Raw genomic sequence first — 27,444 nt, forward strand, 5'->3', positions numbered from 1 at the left:
TGCTTGAGAAATCTGGTTTATTAGGAACAATATGATCCCGCTAGCTTATTGTGGATATAGCAGTAAACAACAGAAACACAATTCACTTTTTTAAGTGCTACAGGATTGTGGTAATGGACATAAAATAGTACAGCAACCATAGTGTCTACATTCATATGCACAGAGAATATAAAATTACAGTATATTGCTGTTAGATTGTTCCTGCCAATCCTTCCTTGTCAAACACACATCACTAAGATAATGAAGTCATTGACAGACATGCATCCCTACATTTGAAGTTCTTTATTTTTTCCTGCTCAAGAGTAGTTTCCAGTTGTTTTCTCATAATCTTGATTGATTTTTCTTGTTATCGCAAAATAACACGGCTTGTTTTCCTGTGATAAGTTAATTTTATCACTTGAGATCTTGACTAATTGTTTTTTTTTAGTTTTCCTATTTTAGCTGATTAATTTATACTCTTATCACACGATAACAAAGCCAGTTTCCCCGTTTTAGCTGATTAATTTATACTCTTGTCGCATGATAACAAAGCCTATTTTTTTTTTGAAGACAGGAAACATTTCAGGTGATCTAGGTGGCACAACTAGGCTGATCACTGTGATAGGACAGACCAGGACATGCCATGCTGCCAATTGACCACAATAAAAAGGAACGTTTTTCAAGGTTTATTTTGGGGCCTTTTGACTTTTTTTGAGATAGGACAGTGGACAGAGTAGAATATCAGGAGAGAAAGTGGGGATTGACATGCTGGAGAAGGAGCCACAGGTCAGACTTAAACCCAGGCCGTCCGCTTGGAGGGCTATTGCCTAACCGCTAGGCCACCAGTACCCCAGTGATGAAAGTTAAGTTTATTACTATATTTGTTTTGTGCTTTTGCAACTCTAGGGATACGAGATAATTGGGTCTCAAATCTCAAGCAAACAAGCAGAATAACTTGTTACATAAGGAAAACTGAGAAAATACAATGTGTGGATGCAGGTCCGCTTAGAGCATCTGCACGAAGAACAGCACACCCTGTGGGCTGTTTCCATGACAATAGGTTGGTTTATGGTGATAACTGAGAAAAGGTTTAAGTCTGGCAGGTTGACATTTTACAGATAAGCACTGAGTTATCATTGGAGCACGACGTTGACAGAAGTTAAGCTGATATAATACAATAACACTAGAAAAACCTTCACTGAATAGACTCAGTGAGGTGAAGCGACATGAATTCTTGTAAAGCTACTTTTTCCTTTTTTTCTTTTTAAAGTAAAGATTAATACAAGTTAACTTTGGTTTCCAGCTCTCTAGAACTATACTGTAAATCTGTGGCAGTTTAAGCTGTAAGTAAAAGTTAAAAATCGACAGTATAGCAGCCTTAAGCCAATATAAATACGACACATGAATTCACTTTTTAAACATTTTTCTTGTTATTATAGCAGCCAGGAAGAAAATGTAGTTACAGTGTGATTCCGTAGAGAAGAGGGAAAAAAGTGAGGAAAATTGATTTTTTTTTTTTATCAAAGAAAAAAATCTGTTATCTGGTACCTCTCAATAAATAGAAAATGCAATGTTTTCACTGTTATTTGTTATCTTCTAGCCTATCTGTTATAAATATGTTTACACATAGTGGACATCTATGTGAGGACAATATCTTTCATACATGCAACAGAGAAGTTGAAGATTTTTAATGATAGACAGAAAGGAAACCACTTTTCCAACTTGCTAAGTACAACATAATATCTTGGAGCCTGTGAGCTTTACCAAAATTTCTATCTGACTGTAACACAAGACAAACATCGATGAAACAGGCTGACAGGAGCAATTCAATGACCAGATGCATCTGCAGAACTGAGAGGAGGGACATCTCAGGTTCCAGCACGTGGGACACTCTGGCTTTAGTCCTAAAAATGAAACCCTGCTGTCGTGGTATTCCTCTCAGTCATCTGTGGACAGGCAAGGTCTTCTCAGTCCACGTCAACACGCGTCCTTGTCAGAGTGGATTCTAGCATTACAGAGTCGCCGTGAGGCCTGGGGGAAACATTTTAACAACCCTCAGTGAGCCCAAACAATCTGACTATGAATGGACCAAGTTAAGATTTTATAAAGCTGCGACAAAAGGTAGAAAATAGAAACAGTTTTTAGAGTTGCTTGGTGCTAATATGTGAAACATAATGTTGCTTTTAAAGGGAGATTTTTGTCGTTCTAGTTGCTTCATCTCAAGGAATGCAAACTTTAGATCTGTTGCAGGAATCTAAATCCTCCTTAGGATGCAGATGCACCCTTTATTCTAATTCTACCTTTCTTCTTTGTGCTGTGCACAACATTCTTTTGCAATAACTTGTCTTTTTTTTTTTCACAGCGAGTCGTCTTCGTCTCTATCACTCCTGGGAAATTGTTCCTCTCTCTCTCTCTCTCTCTCTCTCTCTCCCAGTACTGACAACCTCACAATAGGGGGTTTTTCTGCAAAAGTTAAAAAACAAAGGCAAAATAAAAGTCAAGGAGCGTTCTGCAAAACCTCAGTCTTCCACTTGCTCTTCCTCTACTTATTGAAGTCCGTCAGGGTGCATATATTGGTGCAGTGTGTTCAGAGTTCACTGGAGATGTCTGCAGCAGTAGACACACAACTTGCTGGTTGTAGCGAGCTATTTCTATTATACATTCTGAGCAGCTGTTCTGTGGAGGAAGTCCTTTGAAGGACGGCTGCGGGGGGATGGTTCAAACTGGGTTCCTCACCTTAACAAGCAGGGGCCAGGCTGTCATTGTCCCTAATTCTACCGATTATCAAGGCCTCCAAAATAGAGGTCCCGCATGAGCTCTGATACATGCAAAGTCTAAGCTAACACTCAACATTCATGCTAAAACTAGTATAGAAGCAGGCAGAACAAAAAGTAATCCTCCCTTCTTCTTAGTCTTTCTCAGCTCAGTGCGATTATATCTAGGCTGCCTCTTTTTCAGGACGTCCTTTCCGCAGTTCGGGCCATGCATCTGCCTGCTCCAGTTGTTTTTGATTTATGTCTGTTTTGACGTGGAGGGGCGATAAAGAGGGGGATTTTCTGAGAGAGAGGCTTTGAAGAGAGCCAGATTTCGGAAGCGTCTGAAGGTTGTCTCTGAGGGGTCAGGGGCATCTTAAAAAGGAGAAACAGGGGGCCAGAGAAGGAGGAGGAGGAGGAGGAATCAAGTCTTGCTGGTAGAAACAAAAGGTTTGTTCATTTCTGTGTAAGGTATGCTCCAATGGTGAGGCTAGCCGCCCCGAGTGCTGCCAGGCCGAAGACTGTCTTAATGGAGGGCCAGGAGGAGCAGAAGGCCGAGTCTCTCTGTCTGTCGTACAGCTCCACAAAGGCATCCTGGGAGAGAGACAGGAAGAAAGAGACAGACACTTTATTGAGCTGTCAAAGAATATGTGTTTACCTTTGTTTGCATTCCTGCCTCACTTTGTTATCTGAAGGGTGGGAGTCTACAGGAACACAACAAAGAGGATTTGGCTGGGATTGTCCCTACTTAAGATGTCAATCTTTTTTCCTTTTTTTTTTTAAAGGGCCAGATATAGAACTCGAGTGTTCAGGGTTTGATGGAATCAGATTAAAATAACAGAAAATAAAGAATTATATAACATAACATTCAAATGACTAGTTAAGTGAGGGGATGAAAAAGTAGTTTTTCACTTAAAAAAATGTAACTTTGGAGGTACATGGTATTACATTTGTAGTCATCTTATCTATTCTACAAATATGATTGTGTCTTCAGGCTTTGGCTGTATGCGGGGGGTAAGAAAGAGGTGGAATGCAATCTGCTTAAATGCAGCATCCTGGCAGTCATCTGTCAATTTATCTTTGATTAATATATTTAAACAGACATAAGACACAAGCCAATTGGTTCCAAGATTGGTCATCAAATAAATAAATTTGATACAAATATTTTTTTTCCACCCAACACTAACCTGCAAACTCTTTTTGCGAAAATCCACAGAAAACTGGAACTATTTCTTCTGAATAATTTGAAGTGTGTAGACGTTATTGGCATCTAGCAGTGAGGTCGCAGATTTTAATCTGCCGACAATCACTCCACCTCATCCTGCCTTTCAAGTGTATTTACAGTGGCGTGAAATGTCACAGATAAAAAAACAAGAAAGGCAGACTCTAGACCCTGTTAGAGTTTTCCTTTGAGGGCTACCATAGCAACATGATGGAGCAGCAAAGAATATCTAAGGTAACGTAAACTAAACTGTGCTTTTATTCAGGCGATTATACACTTAAAAAACAAACCTTTGAATTTAATGTTCTAGTTATTTCCCCTTAAATCCCAGACACAAGTCATTTCATTGGTATGCCATTAAGAACAAAAAAAAACAAAATAGCATGTCCTCCTTTCTATCAGGGTGTCAATCAAATTCTCCAGGGCTTAGATCTCAAAATCTGAGCAAATAAAATGAAAACTACCGGCGTGGCTGAACACCTCTTTGGGTTAGTGAGGAAACATGTTTTTTTTTATTTGTGTGAACTGACACTTTAAATTTGAAATCCCTTAGCTTCCACTAAATGTGAGTGGAAATGGAGTGTTGTTACACTCTCTACAAGCAGACCTGTTAATGTTCATCAGCTCTCACACCTTCCTACGCACAACCTCAGATTAACCTCCATGCAGAGAGCCAAAAAAACACAAGAAACAAACAGGGGAATCACCCAAAAATGGAGCTCCTTCACAACTGCATGTCAACAGATTTGGGTGTTTTTTTTTTAGCATTTGGACGAGCCTTGAAGCACTCAGGCATAAATATATTAATGTGACTCAGAGGGGTCTCTACTTTCTGCTGCTAGTAGGAGTTTTAAAAGGGGTCTGTTACAAATTGACCGTGTATGTAAGATACTGTTGAGCAAATAACACGGCTGAGGGTCTGTGACGAGGAAATACAGACATCTGCTCATGAGCAGTGACAGCAGGAACAGCTGGACAGGAAGTCATGGCGCTGAGCTTCCACACACAAATACACACAATTAGATTATCTGGAACCAAACTAGAACAGAAGATAGAGTGTATTTGAGAGAGTTTTAATCGTGGATGTATCAATGGTTTCCTTTTGAATATCAATTCTTTCAGCTAACCACATTAGTAGCAGCATTGTTAAGATCTACTTTTGAGCTTTAACATGACCTATCTGTAAACAATGGTAAATTGTTCACTTGAATTTATTACAAAATTACCATGTCAGTTCCCAAAATAATCTACAGTCATTCTATTTTAATCTGTTTTGATTTAACTCAGTGTAATAAATCGACCCCAAGTTTAAATCGACCTTGAGCTAGAAGAAGAAAAAACTGGGTCATTAAACTCCTTTCCAGAAGTGTCACATTTTAATATACAGCTTCCTTTTATCAAACGAAGTCCTCAGAGGACTAAAAAAACGAGACATCCATTCTGAAGTGCTGCAGGAGACAAAAGTATTTCCTGTTTCCCTCTCCTCCTTTTCCGTCCTGTTACATTCCTGAGGCTGGGGGTTAGCCCATGACACAGAGGAGGAAGGATCAGCAGTTTCTTACCACCAGTTTAGGCCCTCTGGTGAGCTCTTAAATCAGCTGGCAATATCTTCAACCACATGGTATTTCCTTTGTTGCAGCTGAGTTTTTAATTAGCCATGGCTAAAACAAGTCCACAGCCATAGCAGCTATCGAACTGTACGCTAGGCTAAATGCTAACGTACGCTGGCTAACATGCACCACCATAGTGTAATGTTATGTTTCATCTGTTAATTAGCACTATACACAAAATACAGCTGAGAATGATGGGAATATCATGTTTTAATTATTACAAATGTCTTTATAATTCAAACTAAGGGTGTTTGAGTGTCTGGACTAAATTTCACGGCATTCATGAAAACGTTTTTTTTTTTTACGATATTTCCATTAAAAACACAAGTTTTAACCTCGTAGTAGTGGTAGTAAGTGGATTCTTTTAATGGTTCACCCATTGAAACCCTCAATGTGAACCAAATTTGGGGGACCATCAATCTGCTGCAAGCTAGTCCATTTTACAGGACAAGGGAAAACATTGACCCACAATTTTTCATTTTCCATTGTTTTCTGTGATTAGATGTGTCATCAGACACTATCATCTGTTCATCTGTTCAAAAATGTATTATTTAAGCTTATTATGATCCTATTTTAAGAATTTTGAACAAGCCCCGTCTTCCAGGTAGGTTATACACCCTTATCCTCTCCAGGACACAGGTATTAATTAGAGAACAAGCTTCTCAGTCAGACCTCCAGCTGAGAGGAATGTGTTTGCTGGCAAAAACATGTCCTCCATCTTTTTTTTTTTTCCACCTACACCAGGAAAATAACAGTTTGCTGAGACAACTCAAACCAGTCACTGTGTACAACAGCAAGCACATGTGACTGACCGCTAGCAAGGATATTAAAAATGGCAAACTCATGATGCGTGTCCTCAATATGTCCCAGACAGTCGGCATAGATTATCATCTATTTAAGTCTGAAACAAAAGCGGGCCAATTACAGTAAGAGGGTTGTAAGAGCGGTGATGGATGTTTAAAAGAATCCCATAAGGGCATGGATGGTAATAACTCCAGAGTGACCCAGGGGAGAGCCGGGAAGTGGAGACAGAGGAGGGAGGGAGGGTGTCAGGTGGATATCATGGGACTGAGGCATGCTCCACTTCAGCTCAGGGAACTTTTACACCCACACGTTAGCAAGCAGCGCTGCACCAACCATGTGAGAGTTGAGAAAAACAAACCGTACGTGCTGTCTTTTCTTCCCTGTCCTCTTTCTACCTCTTCCCCCTTCTGTATTGACTTTTATTATGAAAAAGGAAAATAATAATAAGCAGCTGGCAAAGGAGGACACAGAAGGGAGGAAAGGACAGTTCATCACATCAACAAAAGACTCTATAATCCTCAAAAACTCATATCATTGCCCGAAGCAAACCACCTGCCATTGACAGCAGGTGTGCTTCTGGGAAATAAAGTCCAGGCTGCAGTTCCCTACAGTATTCATTCTTTGGATCAATGGCTTTTTAAAGGTCACAGCAGCCCTACAGAAGCTGAGACTCCAATGGGATATTGCCTAGCCGGGTTTACACACTCCCTTTCCTTCGTTTTTAGTGCACACAATGAATCCCTCAGAGAAACACACATACAGAGTAAAGACTGAACAGTGAGGACTTGAGAGGATCCAGCACACAGCCATGGGGTGGCAACTTTCGGCCCGAGTGTCATGGTTACCCGGGCTGGAAGCTTCACACATGATTTGCTTTTCCCACCAGCAGGAGAGTGACTGTCCTCAACCCCTGCTTTGTTTTTCACATGATTTAAACCTTTGGGTTTTTTGCTCAGTGTCTTTCCCATGGACACAATGAGATTTTTTTGTGTTGTCTTCCCGATGGCCTTACACTATCTTATGGGCAACAGGAAATACCAATCATTTGCCAGATCCTTTGGGTATCCCCACACAATTGGGAATGAAACCTCCGCTTGTGTGGAAGATAATGAGTCATCTTCTGCGCTTGGCTAGTTAAGTTAAAACCCTAAGCTCCGCTTTTGCCAAAAACAGAGAGATGATTAGACCGTCATCTCTGTTTTGGGATTTTCTGTGGGTAATTGTGGGCAGACTGAGACTGAGAGAAAGGGATGTGGGTTAAAGTTCAACTTGTAATTAAAGTGCCTTTTGTGGCTCCCCATCTATATTCACCTCTGAACCGAGCCTCTCCCCACGCTCTGTTTATTTCCTAAACATTAACATAGTAACGCACTGATAATATTGCATACTCTGCTGCTGCTGCCGCCGCACTTTTGATTTCCTAATGAGCATCTTGCAGACTTCTAGGCAGCTAATTAAAGTCAAACAAAACTCTCATTTCCGGAGCCGAGGGGGAGTAATACAAGCAAGAAAAAAATGTGAAGAAGGCATTAATGTCGTTTGCAATCGATCTGCTTTTAATGCAAGTGCAGGTGAAAAAAAAAAACCCTCTCCAGACACAATAGGTGTGACTCGAGAGAGGACAGTTAAGCTCCTGTCTGGAAGCAAGGTCAGGCTCGATCAAGTCTCTGGAGTGTCATCCATCGACCTGCCCAGCAAAAATGAGATGACGGAGGAGTTTGCAGGCTTTCTCATTATCTAGTGAATCCCTGTGTGTCAGCACTGCCCAACAGCTCGGAGCTGAGGACACCGAGCCCTTCAGGACATGGGACAAAAATGCAATCTGTTGAAACAACAACCTCAGAGCTAATTGACAAAAACCTGATCAAATCTGGAAAAAACACCCAAGAAGAACTCAAATCCCCAGGCCATTTAAGGCCATCAATAACTCTACCAACATACAATTATAGCCTACAGTTACTATATTGCTACTGGTTCAATACTTAATATATATAATAGATGGGAAGATTGAAATCACTACAATAGCCATAGCTTAGCACAGAGACTTGACACAAAGACTTGACACAGAGGGACAGAGCTAGCTTGGCTCTGTCTAATGTAGCTTTCTGAATGTCCCTTATAAACATGCTATTTTGAGCTTTTAAGTTAACCAGACAGTCAGTGACTCTGAAACGCTACTGGTCCCTGTATAAATTGTCAGGTGTCCCAAAGATGGCTAAATGTCCGCTTTGTGTTTTATATCAAACAAACAAAAAAATAAGCGCGAGCCTTCAAGGTGCTGGCTGGTAGTTTTGTAACATTTAGATAGCCAAGCTAGCTGCTTTGCTTTCAGTCTTATAGTGCTAAATTAGCTACTTAGCTGCTAGCCAAATGCTACTATTTAGCTCACTTACAGACAGCCAAGTCTGTCATACGAATTATCTACTTCCATAAATTTTAAACTATAACTTGAAGATATTTTTTAAACAGGACAAAAATCAGTTGACAATTTTTATATTTAAATGGAGCATCTTTGCACAGTTTGGATAAAACAGTTAAATGATGATGCTAACTGGGGGGTCTGGAAACATGTAACAAGTATTTTGTATTTTTTATTCCTTGGCATTTTGTAGATTAAACGATAAGTCAATCAGGTAAATAGCTAGAGTATTAAATATTGAATATAATTATTGAGCGCAGTGCTGATTCATTTTCTTGAATTTTGCAGAAAGAGCAACACTGAAAAGCTCACAGCAGTGATATAACACCTTCAAACAAAAGCAAAACTTTACAGTTTAGTCTACAAGTAGCTTAAGTAAAAACTACATTGACGTTAGATGTCTTTAAAAAAAACAGGCTTTTGACATAGCCCTATAAATTCACTCATTAAAATCACACCCTCTTGGATTGCCAGACAATGTGGTAACTGGTTCTGACTTGAATCACAAGAAGGAAGAAACCTTTTAAATATGCCTCCCCTTTAGTTTTCATTGAAGACTCTGGTTTCATACTTGTAAATGTACATTCATTGGACTGGATTGTAAAGCGAGAAAGAGCTTTGACGGTGGTGGATGCTACCCTAAAGGCTCATGAATATTCAAATTTGCGTCAGCGGCAGCAGCATTTGTGTGTTTACAAAACAGCGCGCTCTCCCGTGGGAGTCAGCCTGCTCTACTGGAACAAGAAACGTGATCGCCAGTAAATCACCCACACTCCTCATGACACTTGGCGTATTTTTATTGTCTCCATTTCTCATTGTCTGAAGAAGCAGATAAATGAGGACTGTAACTTTACACAGGAGACTTTGGTTTCTTTAGAAATGAATAACGCTTCACTTGTTTTTTATCAGATCAAGGAGGCAGGAGGAGGAGGAGGACCACTGGAGTTAAACCATCCAATTTGTGCAGTCTTTCTGAGAATACAATCATTTTTTCTTTTTCAAACAGCAAACATTTCTATTCTATTTATTTAACCTTGACTGAACAGTTATTTGATCCATGCAGGCCTTTTATAATTGTTGAGCCCATTGATTTGTATTGACTAGCTTTGATCCAACATGAAATGAATCACTGGGTGACCTTGCAGCCTCAGAGTGTATGGATGCACTGTGTTTGCTCTCCTTTCACTTTCCCTCTTCAGTCTACACACCTTACTGCAGCTCAGAGTGTATCACTTACAATCTCTCACTTCTGCATGCAGAGCTAAGATACATCAAAGCAAAGAGAAAGCCACAGAGAGACAATCCTTTTCTCTTACAATAAATCTCAGTCAATATCTTCCCTTTATTCTTTCACACAATCCAGTGCTCTGATTTTGACCTTGAATTCTATTATAGTTTGGACGATTAATCCAAAATCCTTCACAGTTGCCCAAAAGTGGCACAATGGCTTCTTCGAATCGCCACAATGCAGCTGAAAAAAAGGGTGTCTACCTCGTCTAAGGATGTCTGCGCAGAGCCCTGCTGGCCCCGCAGTGGAGGAGGTGGTGACAATAGTAAAACAGGACAGAAGCGGCAAGACTGTTGTGCAGCTATAAATATAACCAGGTTAAATCTTTGCTCCTGGTTTACGGCTACACAATCTAATAAAACAACCCTATTCTCTTCTTTGACGCTTGTCCCTGTTTTAAAAGGCCACAGATGACGTGCGAGAGCAGAGGTAGAGAAAGGAAAAAAAGGGCAGCTGAGTCATCATGGACACTTGTGGAGGGCCGGTGTGTTTGGAGTGCATTAAACCTGGCTTGAGTGGCTTTCCAGTAAAGACAGGATGTCCAGCACGTGGACGTCTAACGGCTCTGTGTTTCCTCCCAGCAAACCTTGCACATTACATTGACTGTTCCATTGACGTGTTTGTGGCCTCAGAAATCCATAAAAGCGTGTGAAGAACAAACAAAAAAAAAACTTTTTCTGAGATTATCACGTGAAACTCACTACCTGATGTTGTTCTGTCCAAATACTGCAAACAGGGATGGGCATGCATGTGTTCGAAGAGGCTGAAAGAACTGGTTTTGGCATTTAAACCAAATTGAAGCACTCAGCGAGACATGAAGGCAAGGCCATGTTCCACATTCACTCTGCAGTTTGGGTTAATGATTTAACAGAAAACGCTCACATTTCAAACAGCTCTAAACAGCTTCAAATCTGCTCTGGATTTGCTGGTACAGGATCTAGTTCAAGAATTGGATATTTTGAAAAACAAGGGAGCGTGGGATCTTCATGGGCCAAACTGCTTTGTCCAGATAGAGACTTCTGATAGAGACCGTGGGAATCGGCAGATTCCCAAGTGGCCTGTTGCTTCTCCTGTGACAAACAGAGCCCATGGGAGAGGCTCATTTCCTGTGACAGGGGCGGCACACTGCCTCAAACCTTAAAAGTCTTATCCACTGACCCCTGCAGACCTTGAGACCACACAACCACAGACTCGAATGCAGTAGAGCTGAAAATAGACCTCCTGATATGAGCCAGACACAGCTACAGTATGTGTTGTAATGAATGGGATGTTTGGGAACACCATCTGCAGCTTACTTCATGTGCAGTCTGATTGTTCTCAACTTAAAATGAAGTCATTTTGTTTTCGTTTTTCTTGAAATGAAGCATTCAGCTATATCATTGCGTCAATGTGTTTTGTTTCGAGCCCTCATGTAACAGAATGACACAATGCTGATGTTCAAAGAGCTTCTTTTTCATTCAGCAGTGATTGGGTAAGTAGTGGTAAAAGAGCTCGATAGTTCAGTCAGTGTTAAGTCACTTCCTGTGCCAGATGCTGGGTGGATGACATCAGCGTCTGGATTTGAGACTATGGCTTCTCTGTGACAGAGCCAAGTATGGTTAAATCACAGATTCTGTGCGGGTAACTAGGGAAAATCTAGAGGCAAGCCAAACATGTAGTCATGCTAATACCGTGTAGAAAGGGCGGGGGGAGCAGCAGCAGAGAGCCACAGTTGGTTAGACACTGTAACTAAGAGATTTCTGTTTGTTTTGAACCATTAACTGACTCCTAAATCCTAGCTGCAAGTCTGAGAAGAAGCACACTGTAACAAAAGGGCAACTTTTATGATCAGAAAAGCAGGAATGTTGTGTTTTCCTTTGATGAAACTGCTGCAATGTTGGCAGTGCCAAACAAATCAAGTGTAATATCATCTAATGGAGAATTTAACGTGTCAGCCAAGCAGAAAGTATTAGAACATCAAAGCAAGACGTCTCCTCTTTCATACATAAGACGTCTTGTAAAGTCAGCGGCTGAATGAAAGCTTGCCAGTTTTGGCAACAAGATATTGGAGCAGTTGACTTGATTGCAGCACAAGGGGGCCAGGTTTCAGGTTCAGCAGTGTTCTCCTTGTTGCCCATGTAAATGAGAGAGGCCACAGTCTGGGACAGGGCACTCTGTGAGCAGGGCAGAGCCAATCGAGGAGCTCAGATGTCCGATAATGTCAGAGAAAACAATAGTCTGTTTGTGGTGCAGCTCCCTGAGGAACACCATTGAAGTGGGGAGAAGAGGAGGCACAATGAAAAGTCAAGTGAACTGCAAAAGATGGAAATAACTAGTACATGTACAGTAGCACTGTACTGAATCATACTCTGAGGTGTTTTTATGGAACACACTCGATTTGATACTAATGCCTCTCTATGACCAACAAAATCAAATTAGACTATCAACTAGAAAACTGATGCTTTTTTAAATGCGTATTTCCACCTGGTTGGATTCCAACAAATCAAAAACAGCCTTTACTGTACTTACAGTGTCCCTGTCCAAGTGTCACAGCGAGCAGTATGTTACAGAGCTAAAACAAAATATTTTGTCTTTAGAGAACCCGACCTAGTGACAACTTACAGTGATGAAAATGAAGCCAATGCTGCAGTTCCTTTGGTGTCAGATTGAGGATGTCTCCCAAAAACCAGGAAACATTAACATTTTTTTTTTTTTTTTTTTACAGCTGAAATAAGCATGTTAACATCCTGGTACAAAAACTATTTCAGTATTTTTTTATTGGTAAATAATAGCCAGGGGGATTTTTTTCATTACTCATCCCTTTTGAACGCTAAGTATACATTTGCACATATACGTATAAAAGTGTCTCTGTCGACTAATGTACAGTTTACTGTATGTTGTTGTTTTGTCAATATTTGTTGTATTGGTATTAACTTGTCTTTGTTGATATATGTTATATTGTATATGTGTGTACCACCAACCTGTCGAGGGACTATAGATGGAAATTAGCATATGGCTACAATCTGGCATATCTGCATGTTTGTATAGCATAAACATCATTAACAGTTTAAACCAGTGGTTATCATCTTTTTGCAATTAAAGGGTGTAATATGCAACATCATAAACATTAATAAAGCAGACATTTAATATAGCCAAGCGATATTTATTGTTGTACAATGCTTTTTATATTTTTTTATTCAACCGCCCTCTGGGCTTGTTGTTTTCAGCTCTGTGTTCAAACAGGGCGGGATTGAGTTTCCTTCAGATTGTATACGTTTCACTACAGCTTTGCTTTGACTTGAGAGACTCCTGCTAAAGTGTGGCATTTACTGGACATCTACTCTAAAAGTCACATATCATCAATCAATCAATCTTTATTTGTATATAGCGCCAATTCATAACAAATGTTATGTCAAGACACTTAACAAAGAGAGCAGATCCAGACTAAACTCTTTGGTATATAATATATAAAGACCCAACATTAATCCATAATGAGAAAAGCACTAAGTAACATTGAGCATGGTTAGAGTGGCAAGAAAAAACTGCCTTTTAACAGAACCAGACTCATGTTGAACAGCCTTCTGGTGAAACTGTGATTATACTTTTAAAAGAAGCAGTGCCAATGGACTCTTTGTCTATGAGTCATTGACAATAACCCTGAAAGGACATTTCCCCTCTAGCCTTCTCAAATTCTCAAAAACTTTTAGAACAGACTGCATCATGTTGGAAGACAAATGCGGAAAGGAAAGTAAGGCTAAAATTGTGAAATGTGTGACCAAACTTCTCCATCCTGCTGGGAAGATGAGGTCATTTAATGAAGGGGGGGAAGGGAAGCAATAATTATTCTTACACAATTTAACTTCTGGCTAAGAATCATAAATCCACAGCCTACGCTGTGTTCACTTGTCAGCTGTATTAAAAGCAATCTCAAGAATGAACTCAGACGTCCTCGTGCTCTGTCCTCCCCCTCTCTCTGTCTCCCTTCTCAGGCTGGGAACACTGGGGAAAAGTTCAATGACCTCTCTCAGGCAACCAGCTGATTTTCATCCAGGGGGGAGAGGAATGAGAGGAATGCATTGATGTGCGGAGACAAACAACTGCACTGTGTGAGCTTGAGAGAGGCCAGTTATGAGGAAGAATGATTCTTGAGATAACCAAGGAACACGGCTACTCCACAGACTTCGTTATATAATATAATAACTACATTTATTTCCTTTTAAGAGATAGATTGACAAAATTAAAGCCTAGAAGTGACTTAAATAGCAGCTTGTGTTCCTGGTCCATCATTTATTCTTCGGTCCAAGTTCAGTGTGACTCACACCTTGAGGAGAGCCATGTTGGGCTTCTAAAAGGACCCGATTATTTGAACTATGTGGAGCAGGTTGGCTCACTTGAAGCTGTGTGACCTTCCCTGTCTGTATGCAGAGAGAGCAAGGAAAGGAAACAAGCACAGGCTACCTGATGAATGATAATAAGTCTGCCTGTTGTGACGCTGAAGGTCTTGTGTGAAAATGTGCTGAAAGCTAATAAGGCACGGCAGTTTCTTAATAGAGGAGGGATTTTTTTTTGTTTCCTTTTTGTTCTGTGGAATTTTCCCAGAAAATGTCTTTATTGGTATTCAGTGGCAGAGTGGCCTTGACTCTGCTGTACAGTGAGTCTAAAAATAAAATAAAAACCTTAAAGCTCCTGTGAGGAACTTTCGCTTCATTTCGACGTTGGAGCCCCTTGTGGACTAAATTGTTCTTCATCTTTGTTGAGCTTATCCTGAACATGCACATGTGTTTTCTGGCACAAATATCATTCTGGTTTGTTTAACATTCAAATTTTACAATTCATAGTGAGTATTTTATTAGTAAAATGTAAAAAAAAAAAAAAAAAAAAAAAAAAAAGAAGCCTTTTCTACAGCATGATGTAAATTGTCCGGTCTGACACCTACCCCGTGCCAGCCTCTACAGGCATTAAACAATACAACATAAAAATCCTCTTAGAGCTGATGGGTTTTTTTTTGCTTTTATAGGTCATGATATCAGTATTGATTACAATATATTTCATAACCAGTTAAAAACTCCTCACAGGAGCTTAAAGTAGAGACCTGAATCGAATGAGGAAAGTGCATTTATACTGTAGTGTACATTATACATGAAGCTGGAAATGTTTTTCAAAAAATGCCTCTTTATTTTGTGCTGTGTCCATGTGGAGGTTTCACGAGCAAATGCCTCCACTATTTAAGTCAGCAGATGGATCAGCTGAGAATCAGATGATGGTTGAGTCAGATGACTTTAACGGGCAACTTAATCCAACTTTGCTCTATAAATCTCTACAGTGAGCTAATCTACTCCTACTCCTCTGCCTCTAAACTCTAACAGCATGAACTCCAATTAAATCAAAACCAGTTGCTCTACTTGCTCCGTTTTGCTTTGGTCTTTCAACCCCGGTGGCCTGATCACACTTTGCCAACCATCCATTTTCTTGTTTTCCGGCAATTACTGCACTAGTCTCGACCTTGCTGCAGCCCATGTGGCAGTTCGGAGGACCGGACTGCCTCTTTCTCGCTTTTTAAGTCGTCTCCACTTGCTTGGCCTTCAATCTCCTCCTCCTCCTAAACCAAGTTAGCCTCACCTCCTGATCAAAGACACCTTGTGAAGTCCAGTTATTTCATCCAAGAATATTTTTTTAACCCATGCCATGCAATGTCCTGCGTGGAGTGCAGGAATTTGGACTCACATTAATTCAAATTGAGAAACATTGGCGGTCAAGGAGGTCTGAGAGCTTGTCGTGATGGAGTTGGTGGTATCAGAAAATGAGTTTGCAAAGCCAGCTGATAATTCGGCACTATGATAATCAAAGGTCAAATATATGTAGATTAAAAGAGAGAAAATGCATATTTATTGAGCTCTCTCTTTTACAGCTTCTTCTCCACTAAGACCCGCTAAATGCAAAAGATAAATGAAGCACTTTATAGGTCAATTTGCAGAGTTAATTGAACGTCTGGTGGTTAAATTTGCCCACATGAGACTCGTCTAGACATGTCACAGTTAACACTCCTCTAAAAATAAAAATTGGCGCCTGACATAACTGATTCCAGGCATCATTAGAATTGTGCTCTAATACGATTACACCCAGAGAACATACATGGGAAACAAGAATAACTGTAATGTCAAAAACACCAAAAATGTGAAATAAAACACCTATAGGAAGAAAAGGAATCAATGTCAGGGGTCTGTTTTCAATCCTCCATGTTTTCTTTGAAGAATCTGTCATTATTTGAAGTTGTAATGACAGCCCTACAACCAATTAAAAGCAGCACACCTTCAGAGTCAACCCAGTGAAATTGATGTATCATAACACCATGTTAAAATTGCGTACACCCTGCCGGCAGACTCTCCCTGTCAGAAGTAGCATATAGTCGTAATCCTCTGAAAGCAGCAGGGGTTACATATTTATACAGCCACACTCCCAGACAGAATTTGGTTGTAGATTTGGGCAGGTGTCAAGAGTTCACCTTGGTGAAGAGTTAACATGAAGCGCTGATCACTGCCCTGAAACACAATGCAGCTGCAGCAACGTACCCTCGGCAGAGCTTGTGACTACAAAAACTGGGGTCCTATCGTTGTCTCTGCACTTCAAACCCAATCAGTCGCCATCAAAGGTGACTGCCGGCAGGGTGGTGCTGGGTGAGCTTCACCGGCGTTTGAGAGCTCCCAGTGTAACACACATACACGCCGCCGTCAGCATAAAAGTGCTAAGACATCTTGCCAAGGTCTTTCAACAGAGCCGCTTTCCTCCTGCTGCATGAATTTCAATAAATCACCTTCATGCACAACCTGATGTTTACAGCCACCGGTTCACTGGGTTAATTGAGCCTTTTCTCAGAGATACCGACACAGTCTCGTCGGGAACGCTCGATCAATACAACGTAGTCAAAGTGATATCTGGGCAACGGCTGACCTCACTCAGTGTCCACTGGAACAGATCAGATTTCAAGAGCCCTATTTGCGCTGCTGGCCAAAAAAATAAATATATTTGGGAGGGGGGCCAGAGAATTATTTACCCCAGACCTCCATGGACGGGGATGAGAAATCTATTTGCCATTATCTGGCTGTTGTCATTTGTTGGGAGGGCATGTACTCAGCATTTCAGAGAAATGCCAATAATGACATGCTGTTTGTTAATGGCCAATGCTGTGGCTAGTTGCACCAGGAAATCCCAGCAGAGATGGTAGTTGTGTGTGTGTGTGTGTGTGTCTGTGTGTGTGTGTGTTGTCTGTGTTGAGGTTGAATGGCACTAACACACTAACAGGAAGCCAGGAACCCTAGGGCCATCTGCTCCCTGCCATGGCTCACATGTCACCCTGTGACAACACAGCATTATTGATTCACACCACCACATCCGCTTCTGTGTGCACAGGCTGATGTGCCACACTATAAGTGTGTATGCATATTTCTCCTGTGAGTGTGTACACAACCATTTTGTGGACAGCAAATAACTGATTTGCACCAGTACATCCGCTTCTGTGTTTGCCCGTTTGTGTGTGCATATGAACTCTATAAACTATAAAGGGTCAACTCGTGCAAATCATAAAAGGCATTTTGCAATGCAGACAGTTTCCTTTTAATTGGTTGGTTGGAACGCTGCAACAGTCTATATTATACTAGCAATTGACTCCTTAGTTTTTCTCCCTTCTATATGATATAGTGTAAGTGATAAGTGTCTTTCAGGTCAATGTTTTGGCTTCATGGTCTGCAACTTTTTTGTCTTGTTCTGGTTCTCTCCCACGACTCCTATGAAAGAACAATGAAAGTATTTGAAATCGAATGTTAATCGAATACTGATTAGCGCTAAACAACAGACAGTTAAGTTGCTAACTGATTGAAATATAGTAGCATTTAGCAGCTAAATACACAACGTTTACCTCACGATTGGTGGAGACCAAAACAGCGCAAAAGGTGTTTGTAGGTAATGTAACACTTAAATGTGTCAGGTAGACAGAAAGATGAGTCCACATTGTTTCTATTTTGTACTAAAGTTGAGTATCGGCTACGTGTTAAGTGGCTGATAGGCAATCAGCAATCATCATATGTCGACGTTGCATATCCATCTAGTTTTATCTCTGTGAAAGTGGCCACGGAAATGAAAAATATTTTGTTGCTGCTTCGCCTTCCGCAACAACTTCAACACAACAGAGCCAAATGAAAATATATAACCGTCTGAATAAGTGATTTATTTGAAACCGAATTCATTTTATTCACACAAATAATGTTGCCGGTTCTCTGTAAATTTGACAAATCTCTGTGTGAAAGTTATTCTTCAGACTAAACGTTGGTGGAAATATTTCCCTGTGAAAAAAAAAGAACTGTCTACCGTGGAGTGAGAACAAAATAATTGGTGTGATTTGGTACCCTTTAACAACTTCTGAGGTTATGCTATGTATTCAACAGACTCTCTCTTTGTGAACATGAAAGTCATTTCAGAGACACTCCCGCATGCATTTGAAACAGCAGTGGCTTTTGTTGCTCTAGAAATTAATTGAGAATATCAAATCTCTATTACAACCCTTTTGGGGGGGCTTGTCCCAAAAATATCTACAGAAGCGAGACAATGAGAGGAACCGTTTAACCTTGCCCTATATTGATATTCCGTGCAGCTTACAAGGGTGTGCCCAGTGGCAAAGTCAACTAGCGCCTCAGTAGACTCCTCATTATCTCGCTCCCACCATGACAGGAAAGGTAAAAAAAACTGTTTTATACGCCGTCTCAAGTGGTTCATTAGGACTTTTTTTCGTCTGGGTTTGAAATTAGAACTCAATGATAGCACAGAAGCAAACAGGACAGGAGGGATATTTATGAGTGACATGACAATTAGAGGACCACACAGGAGCAGCGATGGCAACACTTCTATATTTAGAGGCCCTCTCACATGTCTCTGCATTTTTCAGGAATCAGGAGTGTTACCTGACACTGAAAGCCAGGTCTCAGGGTATTAGTGTGTCGTTTTTTTGAAGGGGATTGGGCACGTGGATAGATGTAAGTGGGTATGTCTTCGGAGGAGAAAGAGGATGAGCGAAAGACGGGGGGGGGGGGGGGGGGAAAGAGGAGGTAAGTAAGAGAGCATATGAGGTTCTACTTGAGGGACATCCATTTAGTGTCCAAGTTTATCCGCTCCATATATTATTCACCAGTGTGTGTTCTGACTGAGATAGTGGTGCTTTTAAACTGCACAGGCACGTGTCCCTCATGAAAAAAACAACAACAAAAACAGCAGGTTGAGGTGGTTACCGATTTGAACAAATAGAAACAAAATCATGAGGCTTAATTCACAACCACCAGTCTGTTGCCTCACATGGCCCAAGAGGCCTACACGAGGAGTTTTTACAAAGTAAACAGACATAAACCACACACACACGTCAGAACGCAAACAGCCTACAGTGTTTCTTGAATGAAGCACGATCAGCTGACATGATCGTCTGAAAACAAATTGACACACACACACACACACACACACACACACACACACACACACACCCTTCTCAGGCCAGGCATGGAAGAAACACCCAGGTTGTCTCCATTATTTATTTACAGTTGCTGTTCCCCAGCAGACATTCCTCCAGCTCTCCTGAGGAGGACCAGAAATACACATACAGGACAGGGTGGAGTGTCTTTTGGGAGAAGAGAAGTCATGGACACAGACACAACACTTTACAAAGCACCAGAATGAAACTGTTACAGCTCTGTATTTGTCTGTTCATCATGTGGTTCAGTTTCTACACAATCTGTGCACATGTCTTGCGTGTTCATGAAATGCTTGGCATGTGTGGAATGGTAAAGATGGTGTAAACATAAAGAGAAGATCCTTTGTTTGGTTGAATTGAGCTTTTGAAAAAAGGGAGTGTCTTCCTGATACCAGCCTTTTCTATAATTAACACTGACAGCATGTCTACAGGATAAGAATCGACTTGATTTTAGTGTCAGAAAAAAGAAGTGCAGCTCAAGTTTTGAATGAAAGGGTAAATTATTAATTGCGTTGGATCCAGTACTACCAAACCCGATGTTTGTTGTGGTGTTATGTGAAAGGCTTTAGGCTGAAATTTGAAAGCTTGCTGTTTTAATGAGGAAAAAATGGTTAGCTTCGGTGAAAAGGGTCAAAGATATATGTAAAATCTACAATATTTCTTTGTTGAATCCAGTCAATGAAAAATGTTGTAGCAGTTGTAACTGAATCCACACTGAAAATGTCAATCTGTCACTTAAAAGCCAGCAAAGCATGCAGATTTTCAGGCATTATAAGACAAACTATTTCATTTTTTCAAGGTCACCATGTACTTTTCTTTTGGCAGTGATTCAGATACCAGTGATTCGAGCAACTGGCCTTATAGAAGTCTCTTTATACTCCCTACCTGAACTACAAAGAGTGATTCAATCTTCTCTTTCTTCCACTAACAGAACAGAATATTTGGAACAAAGGTCTGTTGTACTTTAAGCATCTTGTAGACCCACAAAGCAGAGACAGGCTCAAGATGTCTCAAGGCCTGTTCTTGAAAGAAAGCATTCATGTTGGGCCGATTGAGGGAGTAACTTCCCTGAGCTGCCTGCGTCTATAGGAAATGTTTCTTAGATTACAGTTGCTGGGCTGATGGGTGTAAACACAGTGGCAGATGGTGAGCGACTGAGGCCTGCACAGCAAAAGGGGGTACAGTACAGGGGGAAATCTTGGCTGCTTCTAGCCACACTGGGCTCCTTTGTGTTGTACAGTCTACAGTCTACACTACAGAGCGAAGGAGTCCATATCAAGAGATAACATTGTTATCAAGATGTCAGACAGTTTTCTCTTCTCCAGCAGGAAATTATGTTCCCCCGTTTGAAATGGTGGAAGGGAGGGGAAAGCCCTAAATGCTATTTGCATGTGAAATTATTTATTTCCTTGATTGCTGGAAACAAAGCAGAGTTCATTCTGCACTCTAATTTTGTAAGGCGAGACTGATTAACAACAACAAATCAACAGTTGAAAAAAAAAAAAGAAACAACTGTGACAGCACGCAGAGCAGCAAAGAGAAGATTTATGGCTCAGAAGGGGATAAATCAATAATGATTTTACAGAGCTCATTACACCGTAAAAGCATGTGTCCATGTACATGGCATTCCTTTCACTGTCAACACAGACTCATTTTTGTTCGGAGAACAGTTCCAAGCTGAGGAAAAAATAGCCATGAACCATTCCTGAACGTTGGCACACTTAGCGCTGACTTGTGTTCAACAGACCGAATTTGCATGTAGGAGACACAAATTGGATGTAAGTGATATCTCATCGGGATTTCTTCCCTTTGAATGGCTTCATGTGCCTCCTTTGTTGGGGGAGTTTATTTTTATTTTTTTTCCCCCTCCTCTACTCTACCGACATGTCACCTATATGGAGATTAATGACTTCCTCGCTGTCCCACATCCACTCAACCTCAACAAGGGAGGAGAGGGGCGCAGCCAGATGCTTGGCAATACCGTAGCAACATGAAGGTATACAGGTCCCACCCGTCGACTAGCAGATTGTGCTCAGGGGATTCCCCGCAGGACGGACCCAACCCATGCCAAGTTACATTGTCCTTAAACAACCCCCACACCCACCACCCATACACCTGTGGCAAAAGAGAAATAGGACACCCGGTAAGCAGCATTCCTAAGACATATGATCCGAGTTCAATAGGTTTTGTTTTTAATGTATTTTTGGGGATTTTGCTTCTCTTTTGATAGGGGGTAGAGTGGATGATAGGGGGAATGACACACCAGGAAAGAGCCGCAAGTCAGACTTGAACCCCTCGGGCCGACCGCTTGAGGGACTATAGCTCTGGTTGTTTTCTTTAAATGTGATTCATCTACTTTCTCTTGTCTATTAGCTACATAAAAGATGAAACATCTAGAGCAAATGCTTGCTGCTAAGGCTGTGCAGAGCTAAAAGTAAGCTAATATTGTAAGCATACTAACCTATGATTTTAAGCAGATCTGACAGTGGAGCTGTAAGGAAATGTAGAGCTGAATGCTAATATAGGCATACCAACATGCTGATATTAAGCAGTTCTGCACTGTAAGGCTGTTTAGGGCTAGATACTAATGCCCACTGTGGGCAGCTCCGTCACTCTGACATCTCTCCATTAGTGCATGTCCATAGGATCCTGTTTGTGTGCATGTGTGTATATACTTCAGCCTATGTGTGTGTTGCATGACTACAGAGTGTAAAAACTGAAATTTTCCCTTGCAGGGATCAATAAAAGTCAATCTTAATCTTAATGTAAGCATGCTAACATGCTGATTGATGGGAGTTCAGCTTTGCTGCATGTGAGGCTGTACAGAGCTAAATGCTAAAGTATGCAATGCTAACATGCTGATGTCCAGCAGGTATGTTTACCATATTTGCTGTCTTAATGAAACAGGTAAGCGTGTTACCATCTGCAAATTAGCAGGAAAAATTGCAATAGTGTATCATTAGTGTTGCATTTGTTTGGTCATTAACTTAAGTATTGGCAACTTGAAAATGATGCTGGTCCTGATTAGAAAAAAGTAATGAAATCACCAAACCAATGGTGCTGAGCGGACTTTACCTGGGGAGTCAATCATGGTGGATCTACTGGTAGATTAAGGGGATACTTAAAAAACAGCACCAAGAACGGGGATCGTCAATGTCTGTACAAAGTTATCTTGAATCCATCCGTTATTTGTTGAAATATTTCACGAGCTTTCTCAACACAAAATCTTAAGCTTTTCCAAAGATGCAAAACTGCTGTTTTCCTCTCTAAGCACATTTTGGCATTTCACTACATGCCCCCCGCCCCCTCGTCCAGTCAAATGTCTGAGGTCAAGCATGTAATTTCACACGTCAGCCGTCGTCTGCCACTTTGTTCAATCACTTGGTTTCTAGTGCACAGGCCTGTAAATAAACACAGGTGCAACACCACATGTGGGTGAAGCTGCAGCCTAAACGGAAAGGATGAATTTATGCAGATGAAGAAAAGTGAGTATCCAGGACAATGAAAAGTACAATGTTTTACATCAGGCTTGTGGGAAGTAATCAGTGCACAATGGAATCTATTTCTTCCTCAGCTGTGTTTTCGCGAAAACAGTTACTGCTTTGTTATTTCTACAGGCCAGATAGCTTGTTTAAAAGTACGTGACACACAGGTGATGCCTAGACTCAACAGCAATCAGTGGGTACTCCTATTTTGGGCTGAAATTGTCTGGAAAAACAACAGGAAACAGAGGGTGGCTTATGGAAAGCTGTTTCCACACCACTCTCAAGTCAAAGTGTCAGTGATAGGTTGATAAGCCTCCACCTTTGTTTTTAGAGTAGTTAAAGCTCTTGCACACCTCACAAAACCAAATATGGGTTTCATCCAGATTCCAGATGTTGGATTAATTAGATAACATATTAATGACCTCAAACATTGTCTCAAAATGCTAAACCCCAAACAGGATGTACACTGTACAACCCCAATCCTCTCCAAGCATTCACACTAAAACTGATTTGGTTTCCAGTTATATCCAAACATAGCAGCCATTGTCTTGGCTGTGCCTTATAGATGAGGACAGATAAATCACATCCTCTGATTTTTCTGGGAATTTGCATTAACTGGGGGTTCTCCATTATACGATTCAGGTATTTGTATTTGTAGGTATTCAACCAGCAAATTTCATTTTTTTAAAGCCCAATATATCTGTATTTGACTGCAAAAAAAGCCTGTTAATCAATATTTGTTCAACCATATTTGGATGGAATTTTGTTCCAAAAAACTTGAAACTTGTATTCGAAAACTCATGACCTCAGTATCAATCCTGGCTACATCCCAGAGACCAGTGTTGGTAAATGTCTGGAAAGAAATCCCAAAGACTTGGGATGTGGATACAAAATTCAGATGTTTGAACAAAATTCACAAATTTGTGAAATCAGTTGCTGTTTGCACAACTGTTCAATGAAAAAGTCCTTACTCAACAGTGTACAGGATTATCTTTATCTTCAACGGTAGCTGCAAATTATGGGGTAACAACCTTCCTGGCATTTCAATTACTTGCCAAGAGGTCAAAAAAAGGAGAAACTGGTTTACCCCCCCTCCCTCCAACAGCACAGGCAAAGCTTTGTGTCTGCAGCGTCAGTTACTGAATGTCAGATAATAGCTAAAACACACACACAACTCAGGAAATTCCCCACCTTAATGTTATTCAATTTTTTTTTATTTTTTTTTAGGTGTCAGTTAGACTCCATTCTGTTAATGCTGAAGTGGAAAACATTCCTGAAAAAAAGTCAGAAAAGCCAGACCTTATATATGCTGTATTTAATTAAATTAGAGTCTAAAATATGTTGATATTTCCTTAAGTGCTGAAGGCAGAAATCCTTTCAAAATGACCCAAAAATGGAAACATACGCTTTCAAATAATCCAGAATAATCCTCTGGATTAAAAATACTCTTCTCTCTCTTTGGTTGGTGTACAGGAGCAGAGATACAGTCATCTCCGCCCAGCTAGAAAACACAGTCTATGATGACCTACATTATTGTACAGACTACTGGCACTGGCTCCAGAGACCTCAAGCAGGCATCTCTGCAGCCCAGAATGTGCCAGCTTCAAGGAACACATCTCAAAAAGCAGACAAAAGAGCCCCAACCTTGATGCATTGGGGGCTGCGTGTTAAACACAGTGGCTGCAGATTAGCCCTCTGTGTTCCTGGAGGGCCCTCCCTCTGTTGCTTGCCTTTGATATGTGGCACAACCTGCCACCTCCAGGGGCATGGCAGACTCAAGGGGAATGTTAAATGGTCCTTCCCTTTGAGATGAAATGTTCAATATGAATCATTGATGATACCCCCTATACCTCAATTCTGATAGCTTCTGGCTGAGATTACCTGGCAATACAAATATTATGCTCTTACGCCCTGCTAATTACCGTATAGGCTAATTGGTTTGGGTTAGGGTGTAAGAAAAGGAGGCTGCGGAAAAGTATAGTTGTTGCAAATATGTAAATGGTATTGTACACTTTTTTTTCCCAGATTCAACTCTTCTGAAATTATATTTGAAGTCATACATGTGTGGTGCGTGTAAAGGCAGTGTCAATGCCATTCTACATTAATACCTGAAGGTTACCTGTCCAATTAATGTGCAGAAATGGCCCTGATACCTGTCCATCTATGCCCAGAGGCCTAAACAAATTAACTCAATAGTTTTGTGTTTGCTGACATGTGTCTGGCTTCCTCCATCATGCTGCAACAATGACCCAATCAATCACATTACAGCAGCACCTGAGGATAAAGCGTGGTAAATGATAACCTTGTTAAAGTTTCATTTAGTGTGAAGCTTTAAATACTGTTGTTGTCAGCTTAATTTCCCCCCCGGATTTACATCAGACTGTCCCCTCCACTTCATGTCAGCAACCACTGACTCTCCAGTCCAGTTAGATAGGGGCGGTGCTTATTTATAGCGTCGGGAGGTGTGACAGAGCACGCTTTCTGATTGGTCGGTATACTTTAACAGCCATGACAAACATCCAATGGGATCGTCTTAAATTTGAGGCCGTCCATCTCGACAGTTTGCTCTGTCGTGCGTAAAGGGGACATCTAGAGAAATATAGAAACGTTCAAAACCTGCCGTGCTTTCGATTTTAGATTATGTTATATCATCGCAGAATGCACCTTAGGTCGATTTCTACACATTTGCTCTCCAGCTGAACGTGCAGATTAAACCTCCTCAATGAGAGCAATGGAGGACTTCTGCCCCGTGGCACACAGCTGCAAAGCGCTCAAGCAGACTGAATCACACCTACCCATCCACCGTTATCTTGTATCCAGCTGTTCAGAGGTCCATTCAAATACTCTGTCATCCACTCCGCGATGTTGTCCACCTGCGATGTCATCTCCTGTTTGGACATGCACTCCACGCACACGGTGCCCCCGAACTCGAAAAAGGCGATAATCCGGCCCCAGTTCACCCCGTCCCGAAACAGTTCGTCTATCACCTCGGCGAACCTCCTCTGCGCCGTGGTAGAGGTGAGATACAGCTGCCGTGACATCTCCGTGAAGTCCGGCTGGTAAAGTCTTTCAAGTTCATCCCCAGCCTCGCGCAGGACTCTGTGGATATCCGCGTAGGCTGGGTCGGACTGGGGGGGCCGCTTGCAGAGGTGGGGGATGCTCTCACGGTCGGGCCCGGAGCTCGCTTCGCGGCACCGGCGAACCAAAGTCGGCGGAGGGGCAACTAATGACCCGTTATTAGCGGCATCTTCATCCTGCTCATCCTCAAATCCCCACTCGTAGCCCCGCTTGGAGAGTTTATGACAGATGTACTTTTCCACAATGTTGCGATTACACTCGTTCGCCATTCCGGCTTTACTTGGTCCTCTGTACAGTGAGAGATTATCCTAAATATCATGCATTATGATCGAATGTGTGCGCTGTTCAATGCACAGCACAGGCGGATCCAAAAACTCGATTTTTAGTCCAATCGAAAAAGTAATCCCACACAAATGCTTCGCGAGATGAAGACAATACTAGATAAAAAGGTTGGAAAAGTCCGAGAATTTTGTTTCTGTGTCAGCGGCAATCTTCATTTCCCGAATCCTTTAAGGGACACTGGCGACCTTCTCTTTGCATTGATCCAATATGCGGAAGAGGTTGGAGTAGTGTTGCTCTATCCCTGACGTGGATGTACTGCGAACCCAAAAAAAAAAACTTGAATGAAGGCTGAAGTTGTAGGCCCTTACACGCCGGAAGGGGCTTCAAAACGCTGCAGACTGTTTTAGCAGCGTTTTACGCTCAACCAGGCGCGGGACTGTGAGCCAGACAAGGTCGGACTGAGTCCTCTTCCACGATTGCTCTTCATATCCTCCACCGCCGCCAGTGGGCCGCACTGCTGGTGCGGTACGTGACGTCATTCACGCAAAGTAATTCCTTTGGCTGCGCTCGGAGACTCCCAAGTGCACACAGAGAACTGCACAAAAAAAAATCATTAAAAACCCTAATCTCATGGCCGCATGTTTAAAAGTATCATTTTAACGACTAAAAATACTGAACACTTGAACATTGCTTGACCAGACACGTGCAGGGAAACCTCTAATGGGATTCCAGCTGATTCCCGAGGAGGACAGGAGCATCACATTCTGAAAAAGGGGCTGCTTTGATGTGCTACAGCCACCCCCTTGTGGATGGAGATCCAACCTTGCAGTACAAAATTGATGCATTCGGTTTCCCTGTTTACTTTCATTCCGTGTCCTCTTATTTTTTCATGGTATCATTTGATGGGAGAAAGTGTTTCAAATCTTGTATTCTACAAACCTCAGAGAGCTTTGGAATCCTTGGGAGATTAAACTCTCATATTGTTAAAGCAAAATATCTCACATTTCCACAGCCCTCCTGAATTTATAGGAAGTAAT

General features: G+C 41.4%; 1 protein-coding gene across 2 annotated transcripts; it reads right to left on the bottom strand.

Annotated features, from left to right (window-relative positions):
• Nucleotides 1–26,933, bottom strand: bcl2b (BCL2 apoptosis regulator b). 2 transcript variants are annotated; one of them, XR_009674030.1, is made up of 3 exons: nt 25,843–26,933; nt 468–3,326; nt 1–432 (listed from the first exon to the last, which is right to left on the bottom strand). XR_009674030.1 is itself a non-coding variant. In XM_061044742.1 (2 exons), the coding sequence occupies exons 1-2, from the start codon at nt 26,392–26,394 to the stop codon at nt 3,189–3,191; spliced, it is 690 nt and encodes a 229-aa protein (XP_060900725.1). In that variant the 5' UTR covers nt 26,395–26,933; the 3' UTR covers nt 1–3,188. The 2 variants fall into 2 exon arrangements, 1 of the variants encoding a protein (XP_060900725.1); XM_061044742.1 differs by having other exon boundaries at nt 1–3,326.
• Between the last annotated feature and the right edge of the window lie 511 nt (nt 26,934–27,444).

This window comes from Labrus mixtus, chromosome 8 (genome assembly GCF_963584025.1).
Source record: "Labrus mixtus chromosome 8, fLabMix1.1, whole genome shotgun sequence".
In the NCBI taxonomy this organism is placed as follows: domain Eukaryota; kingdom Metazoa; phylum Chordata; class Actinopteri; order Labriformes; family Labridae; genus Labrus; species Labrus mixtus.

What these genes read in the sequence shown, in the direction of transcription:
- bcl2b (XM_061044742.1), bottom strand. Translation starts at nt 26,394, where the DNA reads ATGGCGAACGAGTGTAATCGCAACATTGTGGAAAAGTACATCTGTCAT. An exon ending in TACAAGATAACGGTGGATGG is followed by an intron (nt 3,327 to 25,842) that starts GTAGGTGTGATT and finishes TCTCTCTCCCAG; the next exon opens with GATGCCTTTGTGGAGCTGTA.